This window comes from Chroicocephalus ridibundus, chromosome 4 (genome assembly GCF_963924245.1).
Source record: "Chroicocephalus ridibundus chromosome 4, bChrRid1.1, whole genome shotgun sequence".
Classification (NCBI taxonomy): Eukaryota; Metazoa; Chordata; class Aves; order Charadriiformes; family Laridae; genus Chroicocephalus; species Chroicocephalus ridibundus.
The window spans coordinates 27,814,737-27,833,977 of NC_086287.1; the positions used below are offsets into that span (position 1 = coordinate 27,814,737).

General features: G+C 45.0%; 1 protein-coding gene across 3 annotated transcripts in view; it reads right to left on the bottom strand.

Annotated features, from left to right (window-relative positions):
- The window catches only part of ADCK1 (aarF domain containing kinase 1), an 86,566-nt gene extending 71,005 nt beyond the window's left edge, over positions 1–15,561 (bottom strand). The window contains exons 1-5 of one of the 3 annotated variants that reach the window (XM_063333658.1): positions 15,451–15,561; positions 14,349–14,471; positions 10,671–10,873; positions 6,346–6,483; positions 1,816–1,899 (exon numbers count right to left, since the gene is read on the bottom strand). In XM_063333658.1, coding sequence (XP_063189728.1) covers positions 1,816–1,899; positions 6,346–6,471 — 210 coding nt within the window. In that variant the 5' untranslated portion in view covers positions 6,472–6,483; positions 10,671–10,873; positions 14,349–14,471; positions 15,451–15,561. Of the gene's footprint in view, positions 1–1,815; positions 1,900–6,345; positions 6,484–8,412; positions 9,136–9,407; positions 9,509–10,670; positions 10,874–14,348; positions 14,472–15,450 lie in introns of those variants that run through there. The other 2 variants (XM_063333659.1, XM_063333660.1) reach the window with 2 other exon arrangements.
- Between the last annotated feature and the right edge of the window lie 3,680 nt (positions 15,562–19,241).

A 19,241-nucleotide genomic window follows, 5' to 3' on the forward strand; every position in this document is an offset into this window, starting at 1 on the left:
CTATCTTTCAGCTCATTCCTCTTCATGCAGCCAACAGCTAATGCTGGCCATGCCACAGAGTCCTCTTGTGTCATGCTGACATGCTGTGCTTGCCACGGGCTCTGGCACGTGCAGAGGCTGACTCAGCTAGTCTTGGCTGCAAAGCAGGGAGAGCACAGCTCTGCACAGCGCCAGCAAACAGCGCCCTTTCTGGCTGCCTGGGGCATGAATTGACAAACCATCAAAACCTGCATGACAGAGGTTAATGAAGCCATGGAGAGACATGGCAAAAGGTCAGGAATTTGCAAGGGCCGCTGCAAATTCCTGCCAAATGACAAGCTGTCCACAGCACTGATAACTCCGTAACTTGGGTGTCGCTCAAGAAAGCTACAAGCAGCCCTTCCGCAAACCAGGTTTCAAAGGCATGTGGCAGAGACATAGGCAGATGGAAAGTGAACTCCAGACTCCAACACATCTATCTCCAGTTTATGCCAGGGCATCAGTGCCACTCACCTTGGATGAGGAGCTACAGCAGAACAGCTTAGCATCTTTAGACAGGAGAGGATGAGAACAAGCCCATGGAAACTCTGCAAACTCTCTCAAATACTCTAAGACCATACTGATGATGATGTGTATTTTCTGCCAGAAGAATACTAAAGCATTCTTGAGTCCAATGGCACTTATTTCTACCTGGCCCACCACTGTTTCCAGCTTTAGAGTCCCTCCAGTCTGAGAGCCCCTGAGGAGCACCACCCCATGCATTACAACCACACCTGTGGCCTAAATCCTGCATGCACTAAGAAGAAAAAATTAGGTTAAAGACCTTACTTCATACTATGCAGACTGGCCTAATTTGGCACAAGTTATATTTCCCACTCCAAAGAGGCCCTGAGCTGGAATAGCAAAGAGACCCTGGCTACATATACCATGCGCACTCAAGTAAAACTTAGTGTCACTCACAGCTCAAGGTATTATGGAATCACGGAATTTTCAAAGTTGGAAGGGACCTTTAGAGATCATCTAGTCCAACTCCACTGCTAAAGCGGGATTGCCTAGAGCACATCACTCAGGACTGCATCCAGGCGGGTCTTGAAAGTCTCCAGAGAAGGGGACTCCACAACCTCCCTGGGCAGCCTGTTCCAGTGCTCTGTCACCCTCACCGTAAAGAAGTTTTTTCTCATATTTGAGTATTGTAGGGCTGTAGGCTGAAATGAAAGGTGCAGCACAGGAGGAGGTGCAATAGGGGTGCTTATCTTACTTCTCACTAGAAATGCTTTTTCTATTCACGTTAATTAGCGATATCAAAACACAATGATATGTTTTGCAACGAGATGTGCCTTTCTTTGACCAATTCTGATTTCTTCAGAAATCTGCAAGCCTGATTGATCCCTATTGTTTCACCAACACACTCCTTTTACTTAAATCTCTCAGCCTTCCTGTTATGGTCATTACCAACCAATAAGCAGATTAAGAAACCACTGCCAGTCCCCTCCCAGAAGCTGAACTCCACGCAACCAGTCTGGGCAGCAGAAAACCAGTGACAGAGCCCAAACACATCTCATCCCATACACTGAGAACCTGAATCTTTAGTGGACATAAGTGAGCACCAGTTGCATGAGGCTACCCTTGATGAGGGATCTTCTCTGCTGGGTGCTGCAGGTCCTGCAAGAATCTCAGGTAATATGCAGCACAGTTTGTCTCTGCTGTTACCAATTTGGTAGAAGGCATATTGAATTATTAAGCTGACAGCTTGATGGTTTGCTTTACAGCAATGGCTTTGGCAACACAGCCGTGCCTTGCAATTTCCAAGGAACGCAGTCCAGTGCTTTCACCCACCTGTGATTTGAGGAAGTCATACTCCTCTGATCCGTATGGGACGCTCCGAAGGGAAGTGAGATAGTCATAGGTGATAACTGCCGTCTGCAAATGAAACCAGAAACATTGAGCAAGCTCTGCAGTTATCTTGGATCACAACAACAAACATTCTGTTAGGGAGAATGTATGCAGCTTAGGTTCCAAAGTTTTGGCTCCACAGTGGAGTTTACGGTAACAGACTCATAAGAAATTAAATGAAGAGATTTAAATTTCAATGAACATTTATAGAAAGCAGTGCAGGGACCTCATTGACGTATAGCTACTAAAAATAACCAACACTTGGCACTCTCATACTATCTTCCATTTGAGAAGCTCAAAGCATTTTCATAACCTCTGCACAGCACCTTGCACAGCACACTCCCATTCTCCATCAGCTTCCACAATGAGGTCTGTTGCTAGTAACAGAGGCCATGAAGACTCTGTTTGTGCCCCACCAGTTATCCCATGCTTCATCTTCACACCTCCAACCTGCCTAACCATACTGGTGCACGGTGAGCTCAGTCTGGGTAGACGGTTCAGCAGGGAGCAGAGCGGCTGAAGACAAGCTCACCGGTTAGCACCGCTGCTTGTGCTTTGGGGGATATTCAACTGCACAAAGGACTAGAGGGATGAAGGGTCAGACGCCCAATTACAAAACAACAACACAGGGATCCAGTTAAAGCTTATTAGCTAGACATAGCCACAGACAATGGAATTAGACTCCTAAGAGCCTTAATGATTTCTGAAAATGGATCTAGAGCCTTTCACGATTTTATCCTACAACTAAAGTTCCTCTCTTTCCACAGTTAGCAAACAGAATAGAAACATACGGGTCACATTCATAAAGTTTACATGGAGGGAGAGAAGGGAATGCATACCTAGATGAACCTGTCCGCTAACCCGTCATCTGAACTTCAAGATCCTTGCCATAAAGAACCATTTGCATAACTCAGATCTCAAGTCAGATTTCCTCAAACCTCCCTACTGAAGGGGTAGCATCCCATTCTGGGACAGGATACTACCCCCCCCTTTCACCACAAACACGCCTAGTAAGGGCATAAAGCACAGTCAATGTAACGTGAAAGCCAGGAAGGCAAGCGGATCACATCTGGTTTGAGACGAAGTTGCTGGAACTGACAATAGGGAAACAGTCAAAAGCTCAGAGATGCATCAGAGAGGGGATCGACCTGGGAATCAGTTACAGGCAGACACACTCCTTCCTTGTGGAGGTTAGGTTATTCACATTTCCTGTTTTCCAGATTGGAAATTGAGCTTTTCAGACTCTCTTGCCCCTAGTGAACTCAGGAGCTGCACAGCTACACAAAATGACATTCAGAAGAAAAATTTTCAAAGCATCTTCCCAACCTCAAAGAACAACTTTGAAGTGGAGGGAGGTTCAAATCAGCCTTGCATGAAGGCTTGAGTTGGTTCTTATTTTATCTCTGGGCCACAAGGGTAATTATTACCTCCAACTTGAAAAGAAGCAGCTAACAGATTGGCCTGTATTACAGAGGAAGAGGGAATTAATTAAGCGGTTGCTAATTACATCGTAATCTTAAACACTAAATTAGTATTATGATGATCCTGATAGGCAACTCTGACATTGCCAAATCCCTGCTAGTGTCTAAGATGTATTCCGTCTACTGCACAAAACATTTCTTACACATACCCAAAACAACTGGGATACCCTCAAAGAAATACAGCAAATGCACAACTGCTTTGCCACGTTTCTAATTTTACCGGAACACAGAAACTGTCTGAAATATGATGCATCCAGGCCACTGACTTCGTTCTCATCCAAGGCCTGTGCTGTTATTCATGTTACAGTGTGAGACTGAATCTCGGAGACATAAAAAGACCTACAAGATCAACCAGTGCCTCCCCTTACAAGTGTCAGATTCCTTTTTTTAATTGGTCTTGTATCCAGACCAGCGTTAAATGTCCCAAAGACTTGGGCTTACGCTTTGTATCAATGAATTCTCAATACCTCACACTCTTCCACCACACCTAAACTATCCTCAGATCTCACCAGGTCATGGCACAATGTTCCCTCTGAACAGTTGTCTTCCCACACATAAGCAAGAGCCAGTTGCCTAAACTGAGGCTCAAGAAGAAATTTTCTGCTAGTGCACTTCATCAAGCTTCTTAGGAAAGTCTGCAAAGGACTACTGAACCAGTATGCTTAAAATACAAGCAGACTCAAATCTTTTTAATCAAACTCCGATGAAATCTGTCCAGAGTCCTGTAGTTCTACGTTAGGTTTCTTGACCTCCATGGGTTTTTTCCTCCAGGCTTTTGTTTTGTTCGCCACACCATAACTTGTCTTAAATTTTTGTCTGCTGCTGCTGAACTTAGCTCTTAAGGACTACAGCCTCTTAATTACAGCCTGCTTTTGCCTGGCTATGGTCCAATGATTAAATCAAGCATCCAGATAAGAAGCCTGGGCAGGGCTAGACTGAAGGACAGATGCTTTAGATCCATGTACATGCCACCAATATCCAGAGTCGCTTGTTTGCTACAGAGTCTCAGCCTTCATTTACAAAAAGAGCAAGCCCAAGAAGCTGAGCTGCTTAGAAATGAACGTGTCTACTTGCCCTACCGGCTTCACCCAGTCTATGGCTAAGGAATGAGGGCAGCCTGGGCTCCCAGTGCTCAGATGAGGTCTGACCGCCTTTCCAACAAGGAACGACCCCAAGCTGGGAAGGCAGAGGTCACTGATGCAGCATGACTAAAGCAGCAACCTAACCATATGTAGTCCTACATAGGAGAGGGAAGAGAGAATTCAGAGACAGAAAAATTGTGTTTGAAAAGTATACAGACACAGAGATATAACCACATGCTGCCATCGCCTACAGAACACAGAACATTGGCAGCATGTTTTTGGGGGTCACTGCTTGCAACTATGGATGCGGAACCTTCTAATGCATTTGAGAGCAGGGCCAGTGAAGTGCTTTACAGTCCATGACTTGTCGCTTCCCTGAGGCAGAGGACATGAAAGTCAAGCATGTCTTTAGATTTGCCAGCATCTAAACCAAAGAAAATCTCCTTTCCCCTACTTTCTATTAATCAGGAAAGTAATCTCTCACTGTCATTCAAAATGCAGACTAACTGCATAGCTTCATCACTGCCCAGTTCTCACTTATTTTTATCTTAAACAGATGATAGCCACAAAAAACACTGGCTTCAAGTGAGATTGAGAAACACTGGTCAAGCAGGCAGAACTCAAGGGCAGACTGGAGAGCCCAAACAGCCTGGAAAGCAGATTCCCCTCCAGCCACAATAACCTGTGTTCCTTCTCCACGCCTCAGTTTCCTGTGCAGTAGGAGGCAGAGAGCTGCTCCCTGCCACCAGGCAGCACTGCCTCATGGTCAGGGACAGAGCACAAAGCTTAGCACTTATTTAGCACTTATTAGCTAAGAAGGGAAGATAACATTTTGTATTTCTGCCCTCACCCTTTCAAAATAAACATTCATTTTTCACAATAGTTTGTGGTGCAGCTTTCACATATAAATGGCACAGCACCTAAGCCAACCCACAGAGCTTGTTTCTTCTTGCATTTGCCCCCAGGAACTGACTCCCTGTAAAACTCATTAATGAAGTGCTTAAAAGTCATAGAATATGCAGACAGACAGCTGCTTACCACTGGGAGTCTGTAAATGATGGAGATTGTGGCCTGAAGTGACACATGTATAATGCAAGTGAGGTACAGGGAGACTGATACCCCCTCCAGAGTCTCTGCTCTCCTTGTTCCTGGATGCTCATGGATTCATCAGTGAATATCCTCAAGGAGAAGGCAGCAACCCGTTTGGCTGTCAGTCTCCATTCTCACGTTTTCTGGAGCGATGACCAACGCAAGGGTCGAACAGCAGGGATGCTAGGCAGATGTAGCATTTATTTTACAAATCTGGAAACCAATCCAATCTCAGAAGTACATCATCTCCTACCCTCACTTTAACCTTGCTTTGAGAACAACCCTCAAAACACCTGCCCTCCTCTCCCCAAATCTCTCAGACTAAGGGTCACAGGGCAACGGCTATCATAACATATCAATACAACCACCACGATCCTTAAAACAAAAAGTTACAATATAAAAAATGGCATATGCAGACAAGATGGTCTGAACTAAGTCATTATTAAAGGTAGCAGGATACCGTACCTGGGTGACTGACCCTGAAGGGTCAGATGTGGGAGTCAGATGAAGATGTGGGTCCAAAGCGAGCCCTTGCTCTGAAGGTCCCACCCTGTCCAGGGAAGCAGAGACAGTTCTCTGCAGCCCAGTATCTTTGTTTCTTTCAAAACGTGCAATCAACAGCTCTGTTCTTTCTCTGCTTTTGCCTCTTTTCTCCCCACTGTGTCAACAAGTTGAAGAGCTCCCTATTGACCTTCTGACTGCCGGAGCCAGCTGCCAACTGGAAATGCAGAGAGGAAATGCAGGAAATCCCTAGTTCCTGTGAACTCCAATTACCTTACCCACCTAGGAATCTTCCTGCATATTACTAGGATAAAACTTACTGTGGCAATGGCTCGTCCCACACGAACAACTCCAAAGTCATTGGGATCCAGGAACTTGTTGCCATACAGGTAGATGCCAGAAGTGGCTGCCGCCAACGAGGCAAGTTTCAAGGCCCTTCGTGCCATGACTGATGAACCCTGCCGAGACACAAAAAAGCAACTGTAACACCTGAGTAAGACGTAGTGATCTGATGCCTGCAGCCCCAAGGACCTGACAAGCCAAGTTTTAATTACTCCTTTGCTAATGATGCATTGCTAGCACTGGCCCCAGCCAAGAGCTCAAGCGATCACGCAGCAACCAAACACAAGCTCTGACTCCATCTCTAACTCAACAGTGTCTACAGGCCACAAAGCTCACTGTGCTAGACCTTGGGCACCCACAACAAAACATTTGTTCGTGGTCCCAAAGGCTTTACAAGGAGAAACAACAGGTAGACAGAGGCAAGGGAGCACGTGCTCACCAAAAGTCAATTCTGATCACAGCAATTGGCCACTTCTTCACTGCAAATGTTGTGAAGATATCACAGCATAGGCAGATTGCAAGGGAACAACAGAAGATATAAACCACCAGGGTTTAATAAGAGCTCTTGCAATGTCAAGAGCACCCAAAACCTGTTAAAAACTCTGATAGACTAGTTGTGAAAGTGCTTTACTGCTGATGAGCGGTGGGAGAAGAGGTGATGCATGCCTGGAGACTGCGTGCCACTCCCGTGGCCGGTGGCAGACAGCCACATACAACACAGGGGATGGGGGACCTTGGTCAGAGTGACTTGTTTTCTCATCGTTACTGTCCCCTTCAAGTGCCAGGCAGGGGCTGCAGTGGTAGAACAGACATCTGCAAGAATCAACAGCCTAATCCTGGCTCTGTCACAGGCACAGCACAGGCCCGTGGCAAGACACTCCTCTCCTCGCTTATTTTTTCTCTGGAAGACAAGGGTGGGGAGTGAATGCATTTCCCACACTAAGCATTTTGCAGCACTGCATTCGTTGCTTACAGTACATAAAGTAGTGTAAACATGTAATTCATTACATGTGATATACATATGATTCTTTATGTCATTTTAGAGGATTCAGACCAGAAAAAAAACTAAATTACAAATCAGGTATATTTTCCTTTCCCTTTGGCTGGTATTAGATAGAAAATATGATTGGCCATTCTTTCTGCTTGCCCCACTAATCAAGATGCGTGGTTCACCTACTCTGCAAGTGCTCAAGAGCACCCTTGACAGAGCACTGGCTTTTACCCCATCAAGACGGAGTCCACTAATCCTCCAACTCTTAGACTTGATTGAGAAACTTTCCTACTTCTCTTTGTGAACTTTTAGCAGGGTCAGTCTGCCTCGCGCCTTTGCTCTTAGAAGCCTTGTAACCAAAAAACACATGCAGTGACATGGGTCAAGCCTTTCAAAAACAGTTCACAAGAACACAATCAGCAAAACAGGCTAATATAACACAAGAGACCTCTGTACATGAACCTTAGCTAAACTTCGTTATTTCCTTTTATTTCCTTACAAGACCTAGGTAACTTTGAGGCAGAAAAGCCAAGATATATTCTGTCAGTGCCAGTCAGAGCTGCCTGCAGCACCCCCACTCCTTCTCCTGTCAGAAGGGGCAGCTGGCTGATCAGGACACCTCCAAACCTACAATCAAACTCAGGAGAAAATAAACCTGGCCCCTTGACCGCAGCCAAATGAACATGCACTTCAAAAAAAAAAACAAACCAAAAACAAAAACCCTGCCCTCCTCCCCTTCCTCACTGAAATTCTAGAATTTTTGGGGCTTCTTTCAGGAGGATTGATCTCTTTTGTACAGAAATCTCTTGTATCCTTTGCCACCTTCAAAAAAACATTTTCTGCAAACTGTTTCAATTAAACCATTTCTGTTCCTTGTATGTTTTTGTAAAATTTCATTTATTGGAAAGTGAAAGGTGCAAACAGTGACTTTTTTTTAATACAGAAAATACGCCTCTCTCTCTCATTATTTTTTTCCTTCACCTTCTTTATTACTAAAAGAACATTTGCTTGAAAGCAGGATGCAAGTCCATCTGTTCTTGCATCTTATTCCTACCTGAAGCTATAATCTGCAGTTCACGACACCACATCTATTGCCGTACCCGCCAGCTGTACGTCACGAACAGAAGATGGGAACTTTAGGTGGCAAATAAACAGCCACAGCAGCTGAGCTCTTCAGCAACAAAGTTCCCGCTTTCATGCTTAATGTGTTGTACCCAATAAAAAAGGGAAGAATTTAAACCCCTCCAATATAAGGTACAGAAATGGAATTGTCAGAAATCCATTTCAAAGCTTTGCATCAGGTGTGGAGCAGCCTTTTCCATGTAAATGAGCCATCACCACACCCCTAGGGGCACCTCAGGGACCCTGTCAGCTGAGATACGCCTCACGATGTCACAGCCTCGCCTCGTTAAGGCCGGCGCTGATGAACCACCTCCCGCCCTTCCTTCACCCAGGCGACCCGGCTTCCTTGACTGTCGCACGACTTCCCACGCGTAAGGTGCCCTTTCCCGGCAGCCGGGCCTCTCCTCCCGCCGCCCGGGGGAGCCGGCGCGGGCGGGAGGTGACCGGATTTCTCCCGGAGCCCAGGAGGTAACACCCTGGAGGCCCAGCACCGGCCACCTGCCCCGAGGCCCAGGGAGCGCTGACCACCCCCGAGGGCCGCCGCAAAGCCCCCCGCGGCGGCCGGTACGCCCCCCGACCCCGCCGCCGCCGGAACGCGGCCCAAGGGCTCCCCCGTGAAGGACGCGAGGGGCCGGTTCCGACTGCTTTCGGTTCTCCTTCAGCCGTGCCGTGCCGTGCCTCCCGGAGCAGCCCCCGCCACCCCCGCCCCGCTCCGGCCTTCAGAAACAACCCCGGACCCGAAAAGCCCTGCGCCCCCGGGGCCTGCGCCCACGGCGGGCAACCGCCGCCTGGGCCCGGACACCCCTCGCGTGGCAGAGGGGCCGAACCGGCCCGAGGCGGCAGCAGGGAGGTGGGAGGACACCGAGGTTGCGGGTCGCTCCCCGCCGGACCCTCCGCAGCCTCCGGCGCACGGAAGCCGGCACTTACCGCCTCGCCGGCACCGCGGCACTTCAACTCCCGCGCTCCCAGCCGCCTGCTCCCCCTCCGCCTCGCGCATGGTACGGCCCTGCCCCCGCGAGGCACGCTGGGACTTGTAGTTTCCGGCCGCCGTCGCTCGCAGCGGCGGGGTCGCGGCGGGACTGCGAGGGGCGGTCCCCGGGCGAGCCCACCGGGGGAGAGGCGGGGGGAGGGGGCAGCCGGGCGGGCGCTGCGCACCGGCTGCGGGCTGCTCCCCCTCCTAGGCACAAAAGAGGAGGGGGACGGGCAGCCCCCTGCAGTTCAGTGTACAACAGGGTAACACAATCTCCCATTCGTCAGCGGGGCTCCCAACCTGGCACAGGTGCCCCAAAAAACCTGTCCCAGCATGTCCCAGATAGATACAGAGAGATATAGATATACACCTCAGAAATCATGACAGAGGGTAGAAATACCAAACTCAGATCCCAGGACGTTCCCTTTCCGTACCCATGAGAGGTGCTGGAGGGGCACTGATGCTTTTTCATCAGCTAGAAATGAGAACTGAGCTTCCCGGAAGGGCGTGGGTTTGGCCAGGGCGGTACGAACATGGTACCTCATGAGCCTGGCTATTGCAACACACGGCGTTAGGTGTGAGCACAGTCACCTGCGCAGCTGTAGCTCATGGACTGGCAACACCGCATCCCTTCCTAGTGTGAAGGGAGTGCTCTCACCAGAGGGCTTCTGGAAACAGTGTTGAACGCTTTTCATGGAATCATAGAATCACAGAATGGTTTGGGTTGGAAGGGACCTTAAAGATCATCTAGTTCCAACCCCACTGCCATGGGCAGGGACACCTCCCACTAGACCAGGCTGCTCAAAGCCCCATCCAGCCTGGCCTTGAACACCTCCAGGGATGGGGCATCCACATCTTCCCTGGGCAACCTGTTCCAGTGCATCACCGCTTTCATAGTGAAAAACTTCTTCCTGATAATCTAACTTAAATCTACCCTCTTCCAGTTTGAAGCCATTACCCCTCATCCTATCACTACACACCCTTGTAAAACGTCCCTCTCCAGCTTTCTTGTAGGCCCCCTATAAGGCTGCTATAAGATCTCCCCGGAGCCTTTTCTTCTCCAGGCTGAACAACCCCAGCTCTCTCAGCCTGACTTCATAGGAGAGGTGCTCCAGCCCTCTGATCATCTTTGTGGCCCTTCTCTGGACTTGCTCAACACAGGTCCATGTCCTTCATATGTTGGGGGCCCCAGAGCTGAACGCAGTACTCCAGGTACTCACCAGAGCAGAGCAGAGGGGCAGAATCACTCCCTCGACCTGCTGGCCATGCTTCTTTTGATGCAGCCCAGGATGCAGTTGGCTTTCTGGGTTGCGAGAGCAAGTTGCTGGCTCATGTCGAGCTTCTCATCCACCAACACTCCCAAGTCCTTCTCCTCAGGGCTGCTCTCAAGCCATTCTCCGCCCAACCTGTATTTGTGCTGCTCCTGTTGAACATGAAACAATGTTGTCCATCATGTGGTCAGATCCTCAAGCAGCATAAAATTGATAGCATACACTATGCAGCTATACTTAGCTTTTATCATTTGGTGAAATGCATACATGGCTACCTCATATCAGCTTACATTTAAGGGTATAATCCAAAGGCCAAAGAGATGTGTATCATAAACATCTCAGAAACTGTGGTTCTCTGTCCAAAAGAATGATGCAGTACAAAAACTGTATTAATCAAGAATAAAAAAGCTGTTGGCAACAAGGAAAAAAATTGCAGAATAAAAAAAAGCTTTCTCTGCAGCTAACCTTTAGCTCCTTTGTATAAGAAATGAAAATGATAATAAACTTTACCATATTCAAGGTTCAATGCAAAACCAATCTCTTCACCAAAGTCTTCTTGCAATAAAGATTATGATAAAAGAGAAAAAGAACAAAGCAGAGAATGAACAAATGTTGCTGAATCATCATATATATTGTAAGAGAATCGTGTTCCCTGGAGCAAATACCTAGTTTGATAGTCATCCACTTGAAACTTAACATTTCTGGTTGAACTTTTCTGCTAGCGTGGAAAGAAGGAAACTCAATGTTGGTTTTGAGTCAGCATCTTTCTGATAAAGAGAAACTGCACTTCAACAACACCGGGGAACCCATAGTGGAAAAGTCTAAGTATTTGGGACAGAGTTAAGGACACAGATAACACAACTAATCCTTAATTAAAGGATGCCAGAGACCAAAACCAGAATATGACCAAAAAGATATTAATAATTCTTTGAGAGTTAAAGTTTCTGCCAGGATTCAGGAAACATTGAAAAAAACCCAGGAAAGCATCACCGCACTGTGTTTCCATTCATATTTTCAGGGATACAGTTGCAGCCAAAAAGGTATAGACAGGGCAAAAGGGGATCTAGAAACGCTCAGATTACAAAGCAAAAGGTCTCAGCTTCTAGAAGAAGGAGTAATAAACCAGGACATTGTGCTCAAGGAAAGATCCCGACAGCCAGCCTCTCCTCCAGGATGGCCAGATCTTTTATCCAAGCCCCTGCGGAAAGTGCTGTAAAGGTGACTTCTCCACCTTCTCCCTGGCTGTGGGAGTGGTATATTAAAGGTTTTCCTAAAAGATGAAAAAATATTGGAATTATTTGCTGGGTACCCCTTTTGTTTCCATCTGGCTCCATTTCAGTTTTGTTTTCCTTATTTGTCCCCTGCGTCAGACATGCCTGCACAAGGTGGGCTTCCTGACAAAGCAGCTACAAGTTATGAAGGGCAGAGTTAAGGGTGACCACACTGAGGATACAGGGCCCACATGGCCAGTTGCATCAGCCATATGATGGCAAAACTGGCTACAATCCCATAAATTTCTTTTCCTTCTTGGACAGATGGGAGCTTTTGAACTGATGGGGTGCACTGAAGCATCTCAGATTAGTCTTGGACCATTAATAATTGTATAGGAAAGACTATTTGTTGGAAGGAAGCTTTACAGTTTAGAGGGTGAGGTTAAAGAGGAAGAAAATAAAAAGTGAGGGAGATGTGCATGTGATGTACTGCTGAGAAAATGAGAAAGAAATGAGCACAGGCTGAACACGAAGTAACCACTCTGATTCACAGAATACAATAAGCTTAGAAATATGGGCAAAAGATCTACTCCTGTATCTACTACAGCCTGTGGAAGCTTTGCTATAGATTTTTGTGTTTGCAAATTCATGACCTCCATGGGCCTAGGCTGATACTGGGTGTAATAGCAGGGTATCCATTTAAAGCCGCTGTGCTACTGCATATAAAAATCCAAAATAGAGACTGTAACCTCAGCACAACCACTGATTCCTGATCACAGCTTGCTGCTTCCACCCGGGATGCTTAAGACCGCAGGCTATCAATCCCCTGCTTTAAACGCTAGATCACACGTGTTGGCAAAGCTCCTGGCAAAGGGAGTGGGTCAGTATCTGATCTTTGCTGGCCTCTCCTGGAAAAGCTATGGGAGGTTGCTTCAGATTAATTCTGTTCCTTGCAGCTCTCAGTTAAACAGGCTGACGCAGGGTCTGCTGTGGAGAGGGGAGGAAAAAAAAGAGGCTTTTGTAGTATAACAATGCCGTGTGCCGATGTGCAGTGGGCAATTATGTAACCAACGCTAAATCTTTCCATAATTAGAACAAGCACCTAGTTAGAGTGATCAGAGCTCTTTTGTGTGAGCCTGCACTGGGGTACGCAAGAAAGAGCTTGGCTCAAAAGAAAGATGCTGGCTTGATTTCCCTTTCCCTTTCAACTGGTGAATAAATTAAATCTCAGATTACCCCAAATTGCTGTGAAAGATGAAAAGCGAAAAGTGTTTCCTTTTCATTCTTGTTGAAGACGTTTGCGTCCCAGGTGTGAATCTCATGAAATGCAGAAACAAACCCAAAGACTCAGGCCTCTCTGTCCCAAGAACCAGAGCAGGAAGAGCAGTCAGACCACCTGAATAGAGGACAGAAGGTCAGTACCAGCTCTTCCTACTGGGAATCGACCTCTTTTTTTAGATTCCCTTTGATGAAAACCATGGAAAGATATCTGGAAAGTCTCACCGATACTAGACATTCCTCAGGTACAGAAGGCGTCATGGGAAAAGACATCAAAACAGTCCCAGAAAGCAGGTGATCCTATGATTTTGTGGACCTAGAGAATTAGCTTAACAAAGAGACGTGAAAAGGTATGGGGAGAATTTGCTACCAGTGCAGTGGGAAGAACAGCTTGACCCAGCAGATCCTTCTTCACTCTTCTGATCTGTCCTGCCACTCTGTGGATGGTCAGCAACAGAAATACTGAGGCAGATCCATCTTCTGCTGCTATGAAGAAGTTCAGCTCTAAAAGCCACTGTAGTGATGCTGATTTATACAAGTTCAAGATCCGGGTAGTGGTATCTCTGCTGCTAGAGATCTGTATTTATGAAATATTTTCTGATTCTTTTCTGGTTAGTTCAGGTGACCAGAAGAAATATGACAAACACCTCTGTATAAGGGTTGACAGATGTGCAAATCAACATGGAAGACGGGAAGCAAAACAACCTACCTGGAGCTAATTCCAGAAGACAGCTTAACATACTCCACAGGTCTCCTGCTAGGCCAAACCCACCCACATTCTTGGTCCAACTTAAAATGGAGATTGGCAGATTTTGTCTTTCTATCAGCAATGGAAAGCTCAGAGCTGACTCCGGGAGCCATCCAATTTTAGAATAGGATCTTCTTACCAATCATATTGTACAGATCCAGTACTTGGATAAGACAGCTCTTGAAAGAAACGTGTCCATTGCCCCAGGCCAGTCAGTGCCCTTGAGTCAGTAGTGACCAGGGGCTGAACGTGACAACAGAAAGTGATGTGCTGCTTGGACAGCTGGGCTTTAGGTGAGCTGCAAAATCCAATTCTACCAGTATTTTGTTCCTTCAAGGCCTTTGCTCAACCTTGTTGCCCAACTTAGACGATCACACGCCACCTCCATACCTCTCTCTTGTAATTTCCGATGGGAAAAAAATTCCTCTTCACTATGTCTGCTAAAGCTGGTGATGGCTAAAGGATACTCCACTTCTTGCAGGTTGTTGGTAAGTGTCTGTAGGCCACCATGTCCTGTGTTAAAAGAAAAGATTTTTACCAGCCAGGAGTGGAATGCTTCCAGAACAATATTTGCAAAACATTCTGGAGTCTGGAAGGTGTTACAGAAGTACATGAGACCATTTTTGCCTATTGGAGAAAATGTACTTTTCTACAAAATATAACAAATAATAGAAATTAAACCAGCCTCCCTTTCAGTCATTCCAGGTAATACAGACATGGCTTGAAGAATTTGAAGATTTTTACAAAAGTACTAGTAGACCTTCTGATCTTTTCCCCCCAGCTATAATTATTCCTTCTGAATGCTGCCTGTAACCCCTAAGGGAATGTGAAATGCAGGGGTTGCTGATGTGGCTGAACCTTTCCATCTAGGTAAATCTCTTCTTTTTCGCTGTTTAGCATCTTACCTGTGGCATAATTTATCCCTTGAGTTAAGAAGTGTCATTTATTTTGATCATTTTTATCCCACAATGTGCAGTGACTGTTAGGCATACAGATATCTGATATTAACAATAGCTTATTCCATTACTTTGTATTGTCATCTTCATTTGTTACAAGATATTTCACGAACCATTTAATTCTGCATTTGCAAATGTGTAAAGTGCTAAAGTAGATAAAAAAAAAAAAAGTGCAGAGGATTTAACAGCTTAAATCTACCCCAAAAGACTCCTTGGAATACATCAGAAATATGTTCTCAAAACCAGTTGCAGTATTCGCAGTGAACTAAAGACATCCCTGCTGGCAGCCATGCCAAGGATTAACTCCTCTGCAGAGCCTGAACTCTTTTCTCACCAAACAGAGGATCATTTGGGTGTACTTGTGAAAAGTGATATATATGGAGACCTGACAGTGTTACTGTCCAGAAATATTAAGCAAAAAAGATCATGGCAGAAATAAAAAGGAACTCATCCTTCCTTCTTAGGGACAGGTTTGTATCTGGGGATGATGTGTTTAAGGATCTCTGAACCATTCTTTGCCTAATGTTTCTTCTTACCAAAGCTCTGCCACAGCTGTCATCTTTGAACCATTACCGGGTCTGGTTCAGAAAAAGCACAGATCTAGGAGACAGATGAAGATGCACAAAGATCATCAATTCACAGAGCCAGAAAAGAATATTAATGTTTCTTTTCTGATGCTATATATATTGTGGGACATTGAGTTTCACCCAGTTATTCCTGTAAGGACCCTGGTTGCTCAGGCTTGTAATAATGAAAGCATCTCTTCCCAAGATACTTCAGCTTTGATTAGAAGATAACAAGGGATGGAAAAGTGAGCACTCCCCACAGCTTTCCAAAGGTTAATCGCTCTCATTGTAAAATATTTCTGTCTAATTTCTCATTTGAATTTCTTTAATTTCCACTTCCAGTCACTGATTCTTGTTTTGCCTTCCCCCATGAGATCAAAGAGCACTTTCAGATCTTGTATTTCTAACTTGTACAGGTACACATACCCGATGATCACACCTTTTCTCAATCTTTTTATAATGAGAAAAACATGCCAAAGGTTTTAATTTGCTCACTCAGATCACTTGTCCTTGTAATGTAATTGACAATAAGTACAGATAAATGGAGTTTACCTCATTTTAACTTGTCAATATAACATTTACCTCTTAAAAGTTCACCACAAAACAAGTTTACTTATTTTATTTCCCCTACACTCCCAATTAACATTAGCTTTATGTTATCTTTGTAGTACTCCAACCCTCTTCAATCTGCCAGCATTGAACAGAGTTGTCAATAACTCTGTCCCTCACAGTTCACCCGACTTGTACATCCACAGGCTGCACGAGGCTTTTTGTTACTTCACAGCACAAGAAATTCGTGCTAAACTGCTTCTCTCTCATAACCTTCCTGGACCTCCACCCATGTAGCATATGTCTTCAGGTGTTGCCCAGTGCTAATTCTTTAATTAAAACGTCATAAGAAGCAGAAAACAGAAGTAATGGGAGGTGAACCAGGTCAGGGTCGAGGACAACTACGTCAATAATGTATTTCTTTGGTCTGCTGGCTAACCTAACACAAAAACTAAACTGTTTTCTCACTTCAAAAAGAAAACTGGGGGGGGGACCAAACCAAAATACCATTCTACATGGAAAAACAACAAAGTATTAGATTAGAAATTAAACACATTCTGGTTTAAAGAATTTTCCCACTTTCAAAAAAGTAAGCAGATTCAGCCTGTACTTGGCCAACAAACATTGCTTTACACCAAAGTTCAAATGGTCCATTTTGAAAATGTTAAAGTTTCAAATTTTCGAAACTTCCCCCAGTTTTTGAGTTCAGAACTTCTAAACAACTTTTTTTTTTTTAATCCCAGTAAACATTTTTGACCAATTAAACCATGTATGTAAGCATTTTTTAGGTTTGATACATGATAGATAATGCAGACAGGGACAAGAAGTTATTCACAGGTGGATTATCAGCACGTGCATAGAAGACTTTGATAAGTTTACAGTGCCATATGGTTTTGAATAAGCTTGTACAGCCCCTTCGTACCATATGGTCCCCTCTATCCAGTGCTAAGAGCCTTACATATTCACAAAATTAGCCAACTCAGACGTCAAAATCGAACCGAAATGAAATTAAAAAGACAGAGGTTCAAGAGGATGAAAATTAAGTATTAAAGCAAGTACAAATAGCTCACTGTCTGCAAAGAGAAAGCGAGGGAGCGTGCAGTTCTAAGAACAAGCCACAAAACTGAGGAAACCAAGGAGCATCTCCCTAGTGCAGGAGATGAAGCATATTGCTCACCTACAATTTTACCTTCTAAACAATTTTGTATTGTGGCTGTCATGTAAACTGTGTTGCAAAATAGCTCACTAAATGATATATTTACCATACAGTATTAAATAATGCATCACAGCAAACAAAGAAGGAGAAACATAAAAGTAGGAGGGATAAAGGATAGTTTTTCAGCTGAGGCTAGTATAACAGCTGCAGACAGAGACCACGGCAACTTCTGACGGCAAGAGGAGGCCCCTGAATCAGGAGGCAATATTGCCAGATGTGACAACAGCAATTCTGTTGCTAAATGACTGACAGAAATGGGTAGGAGAGATGACAGATGAGTTTTGAAATTATTGATAAAGGATATATGTCAAAGTCTTGTATCTTTAGCTTTGTCTAAAGTGCTCAACAGAGGCCAGCTGTCTTGGAGAGGAGGGGAAGTTATCTGTCATTCAAAGAAGTGATGACAGAGCTGCTGTCGCCACGATGCAAAGCCAAAGTCTGATTCCCACTGGAGATGACGAGAGCTTTTGCATAGAAGGACTGCAACAGGACTGTCCTTGCCCCCTCCAAATCCACCCCATCCTAGAAATTGTAGCAGATGAATTTAGTCTGCAGAACTAGGCTGTCCTGCAGATTAAAATATGATAAGATAGACAAAATGACTAGAAGACTGCAAGACAGACATTTAGTCTGCCTTTTAGTCTTCCTGCCTCATACGGTATGATTTTTTACTTCTCATAAAAACTGTGTTTGTTTCTTATACTTTCTACTCCTTCCTTCTCTAGCCAGCTTCTGTTTCTCGTCTAGATGAACCATGCCTAGCACAATGGGACTCTTCTCCCTTTGATTCACTAGCAGTTACTATTTAATAACCAAATTTCTTTTTTTATATATAGCGCCATATACCACCACATCAAAACGAATAGCAACTTAGCTATGTAAAGCTCCACCTAGCTCCCACCACAATTCTCTGGGAAGTATTTTTCCCTAATCCACATTTTAACTATACCCTAAAGAGTGCATCTCTTGGCTTGATTTAAAAAAACTTCTATGTAACAGGGAGGTGGTGGAGTCTCCAACTCTGGAGACATTCAAAACCCACCTGGATGCGTTCCTATGTAACCTGCTCTAGGTGACCCTGCTCTGGCAGGGGGGTTGGACTAGATGATCTCCAGAGGTCCCTTCCAACTCTATGATTCTACGATTCTATTATTCTATGATACAGATACCCATTACACCTATACAGCACAATTCTTAGCATTTAATACAAAAGGGTTCATTTTCAATCAATATATTTTTACAGCATTTTTGATCTCTCTTCTTCCTTTCTCTCTCATGTCCCAATTCAGTGATATCTAAGTAGCAGATACCAGAATAAGAAATTTTATTCCAATCCATTTGCTGTACATTTTCTGCTTTTTACTTGGACACCTTCATCAGGATGAACCATAAAGTTCATACTGAACTTGTTGGAAACCATCTGAATAGAGAGGTTATTCTACCGAGCTCCCTTCTTTTTCTTTTTTCTTTTCTTCCAGTTGTGCCTCAGAGATCTGTATTGGTCTTGCATTTCTGGTGCAGCCTTGTTGGGACTGCGCCATTTCTGTTGGGTCCGTCTCCTCTGTCCAAGTTTGCCAAGGCCAGCAATGCCCAAGGAGGCATCCAAGTGGGACAGACATGCAATATGGGAGCGTTATGGTTTGAAAAACTCAGAACAATTTATTGTCATTTAGACAATTATTCTGTCACCCAACAACCCCTCCCCATCTGGGAAGGGGAATTGGAAAAAACAAGGAAACCCAGGGTTGCAATGTAAACAAATTTAACAGAATAACACTAAAAAATTAACACTAATAATACTAAAGAACCAATATTGATCCCGATACCAATATAAAATATGTGAAGATTATACTCAGACAATTCCATCAGCAGGAAGCTGTGCACTGCCTGCAATGGACAGCAAATGTGGGACACTGCTTCGGTAGGAAGGGAAGAGCTCAGGGGTTCAGCACCAAGGCAAGGAGTTCTCAGGATCACAGCCATCAAGGAAGAGAAG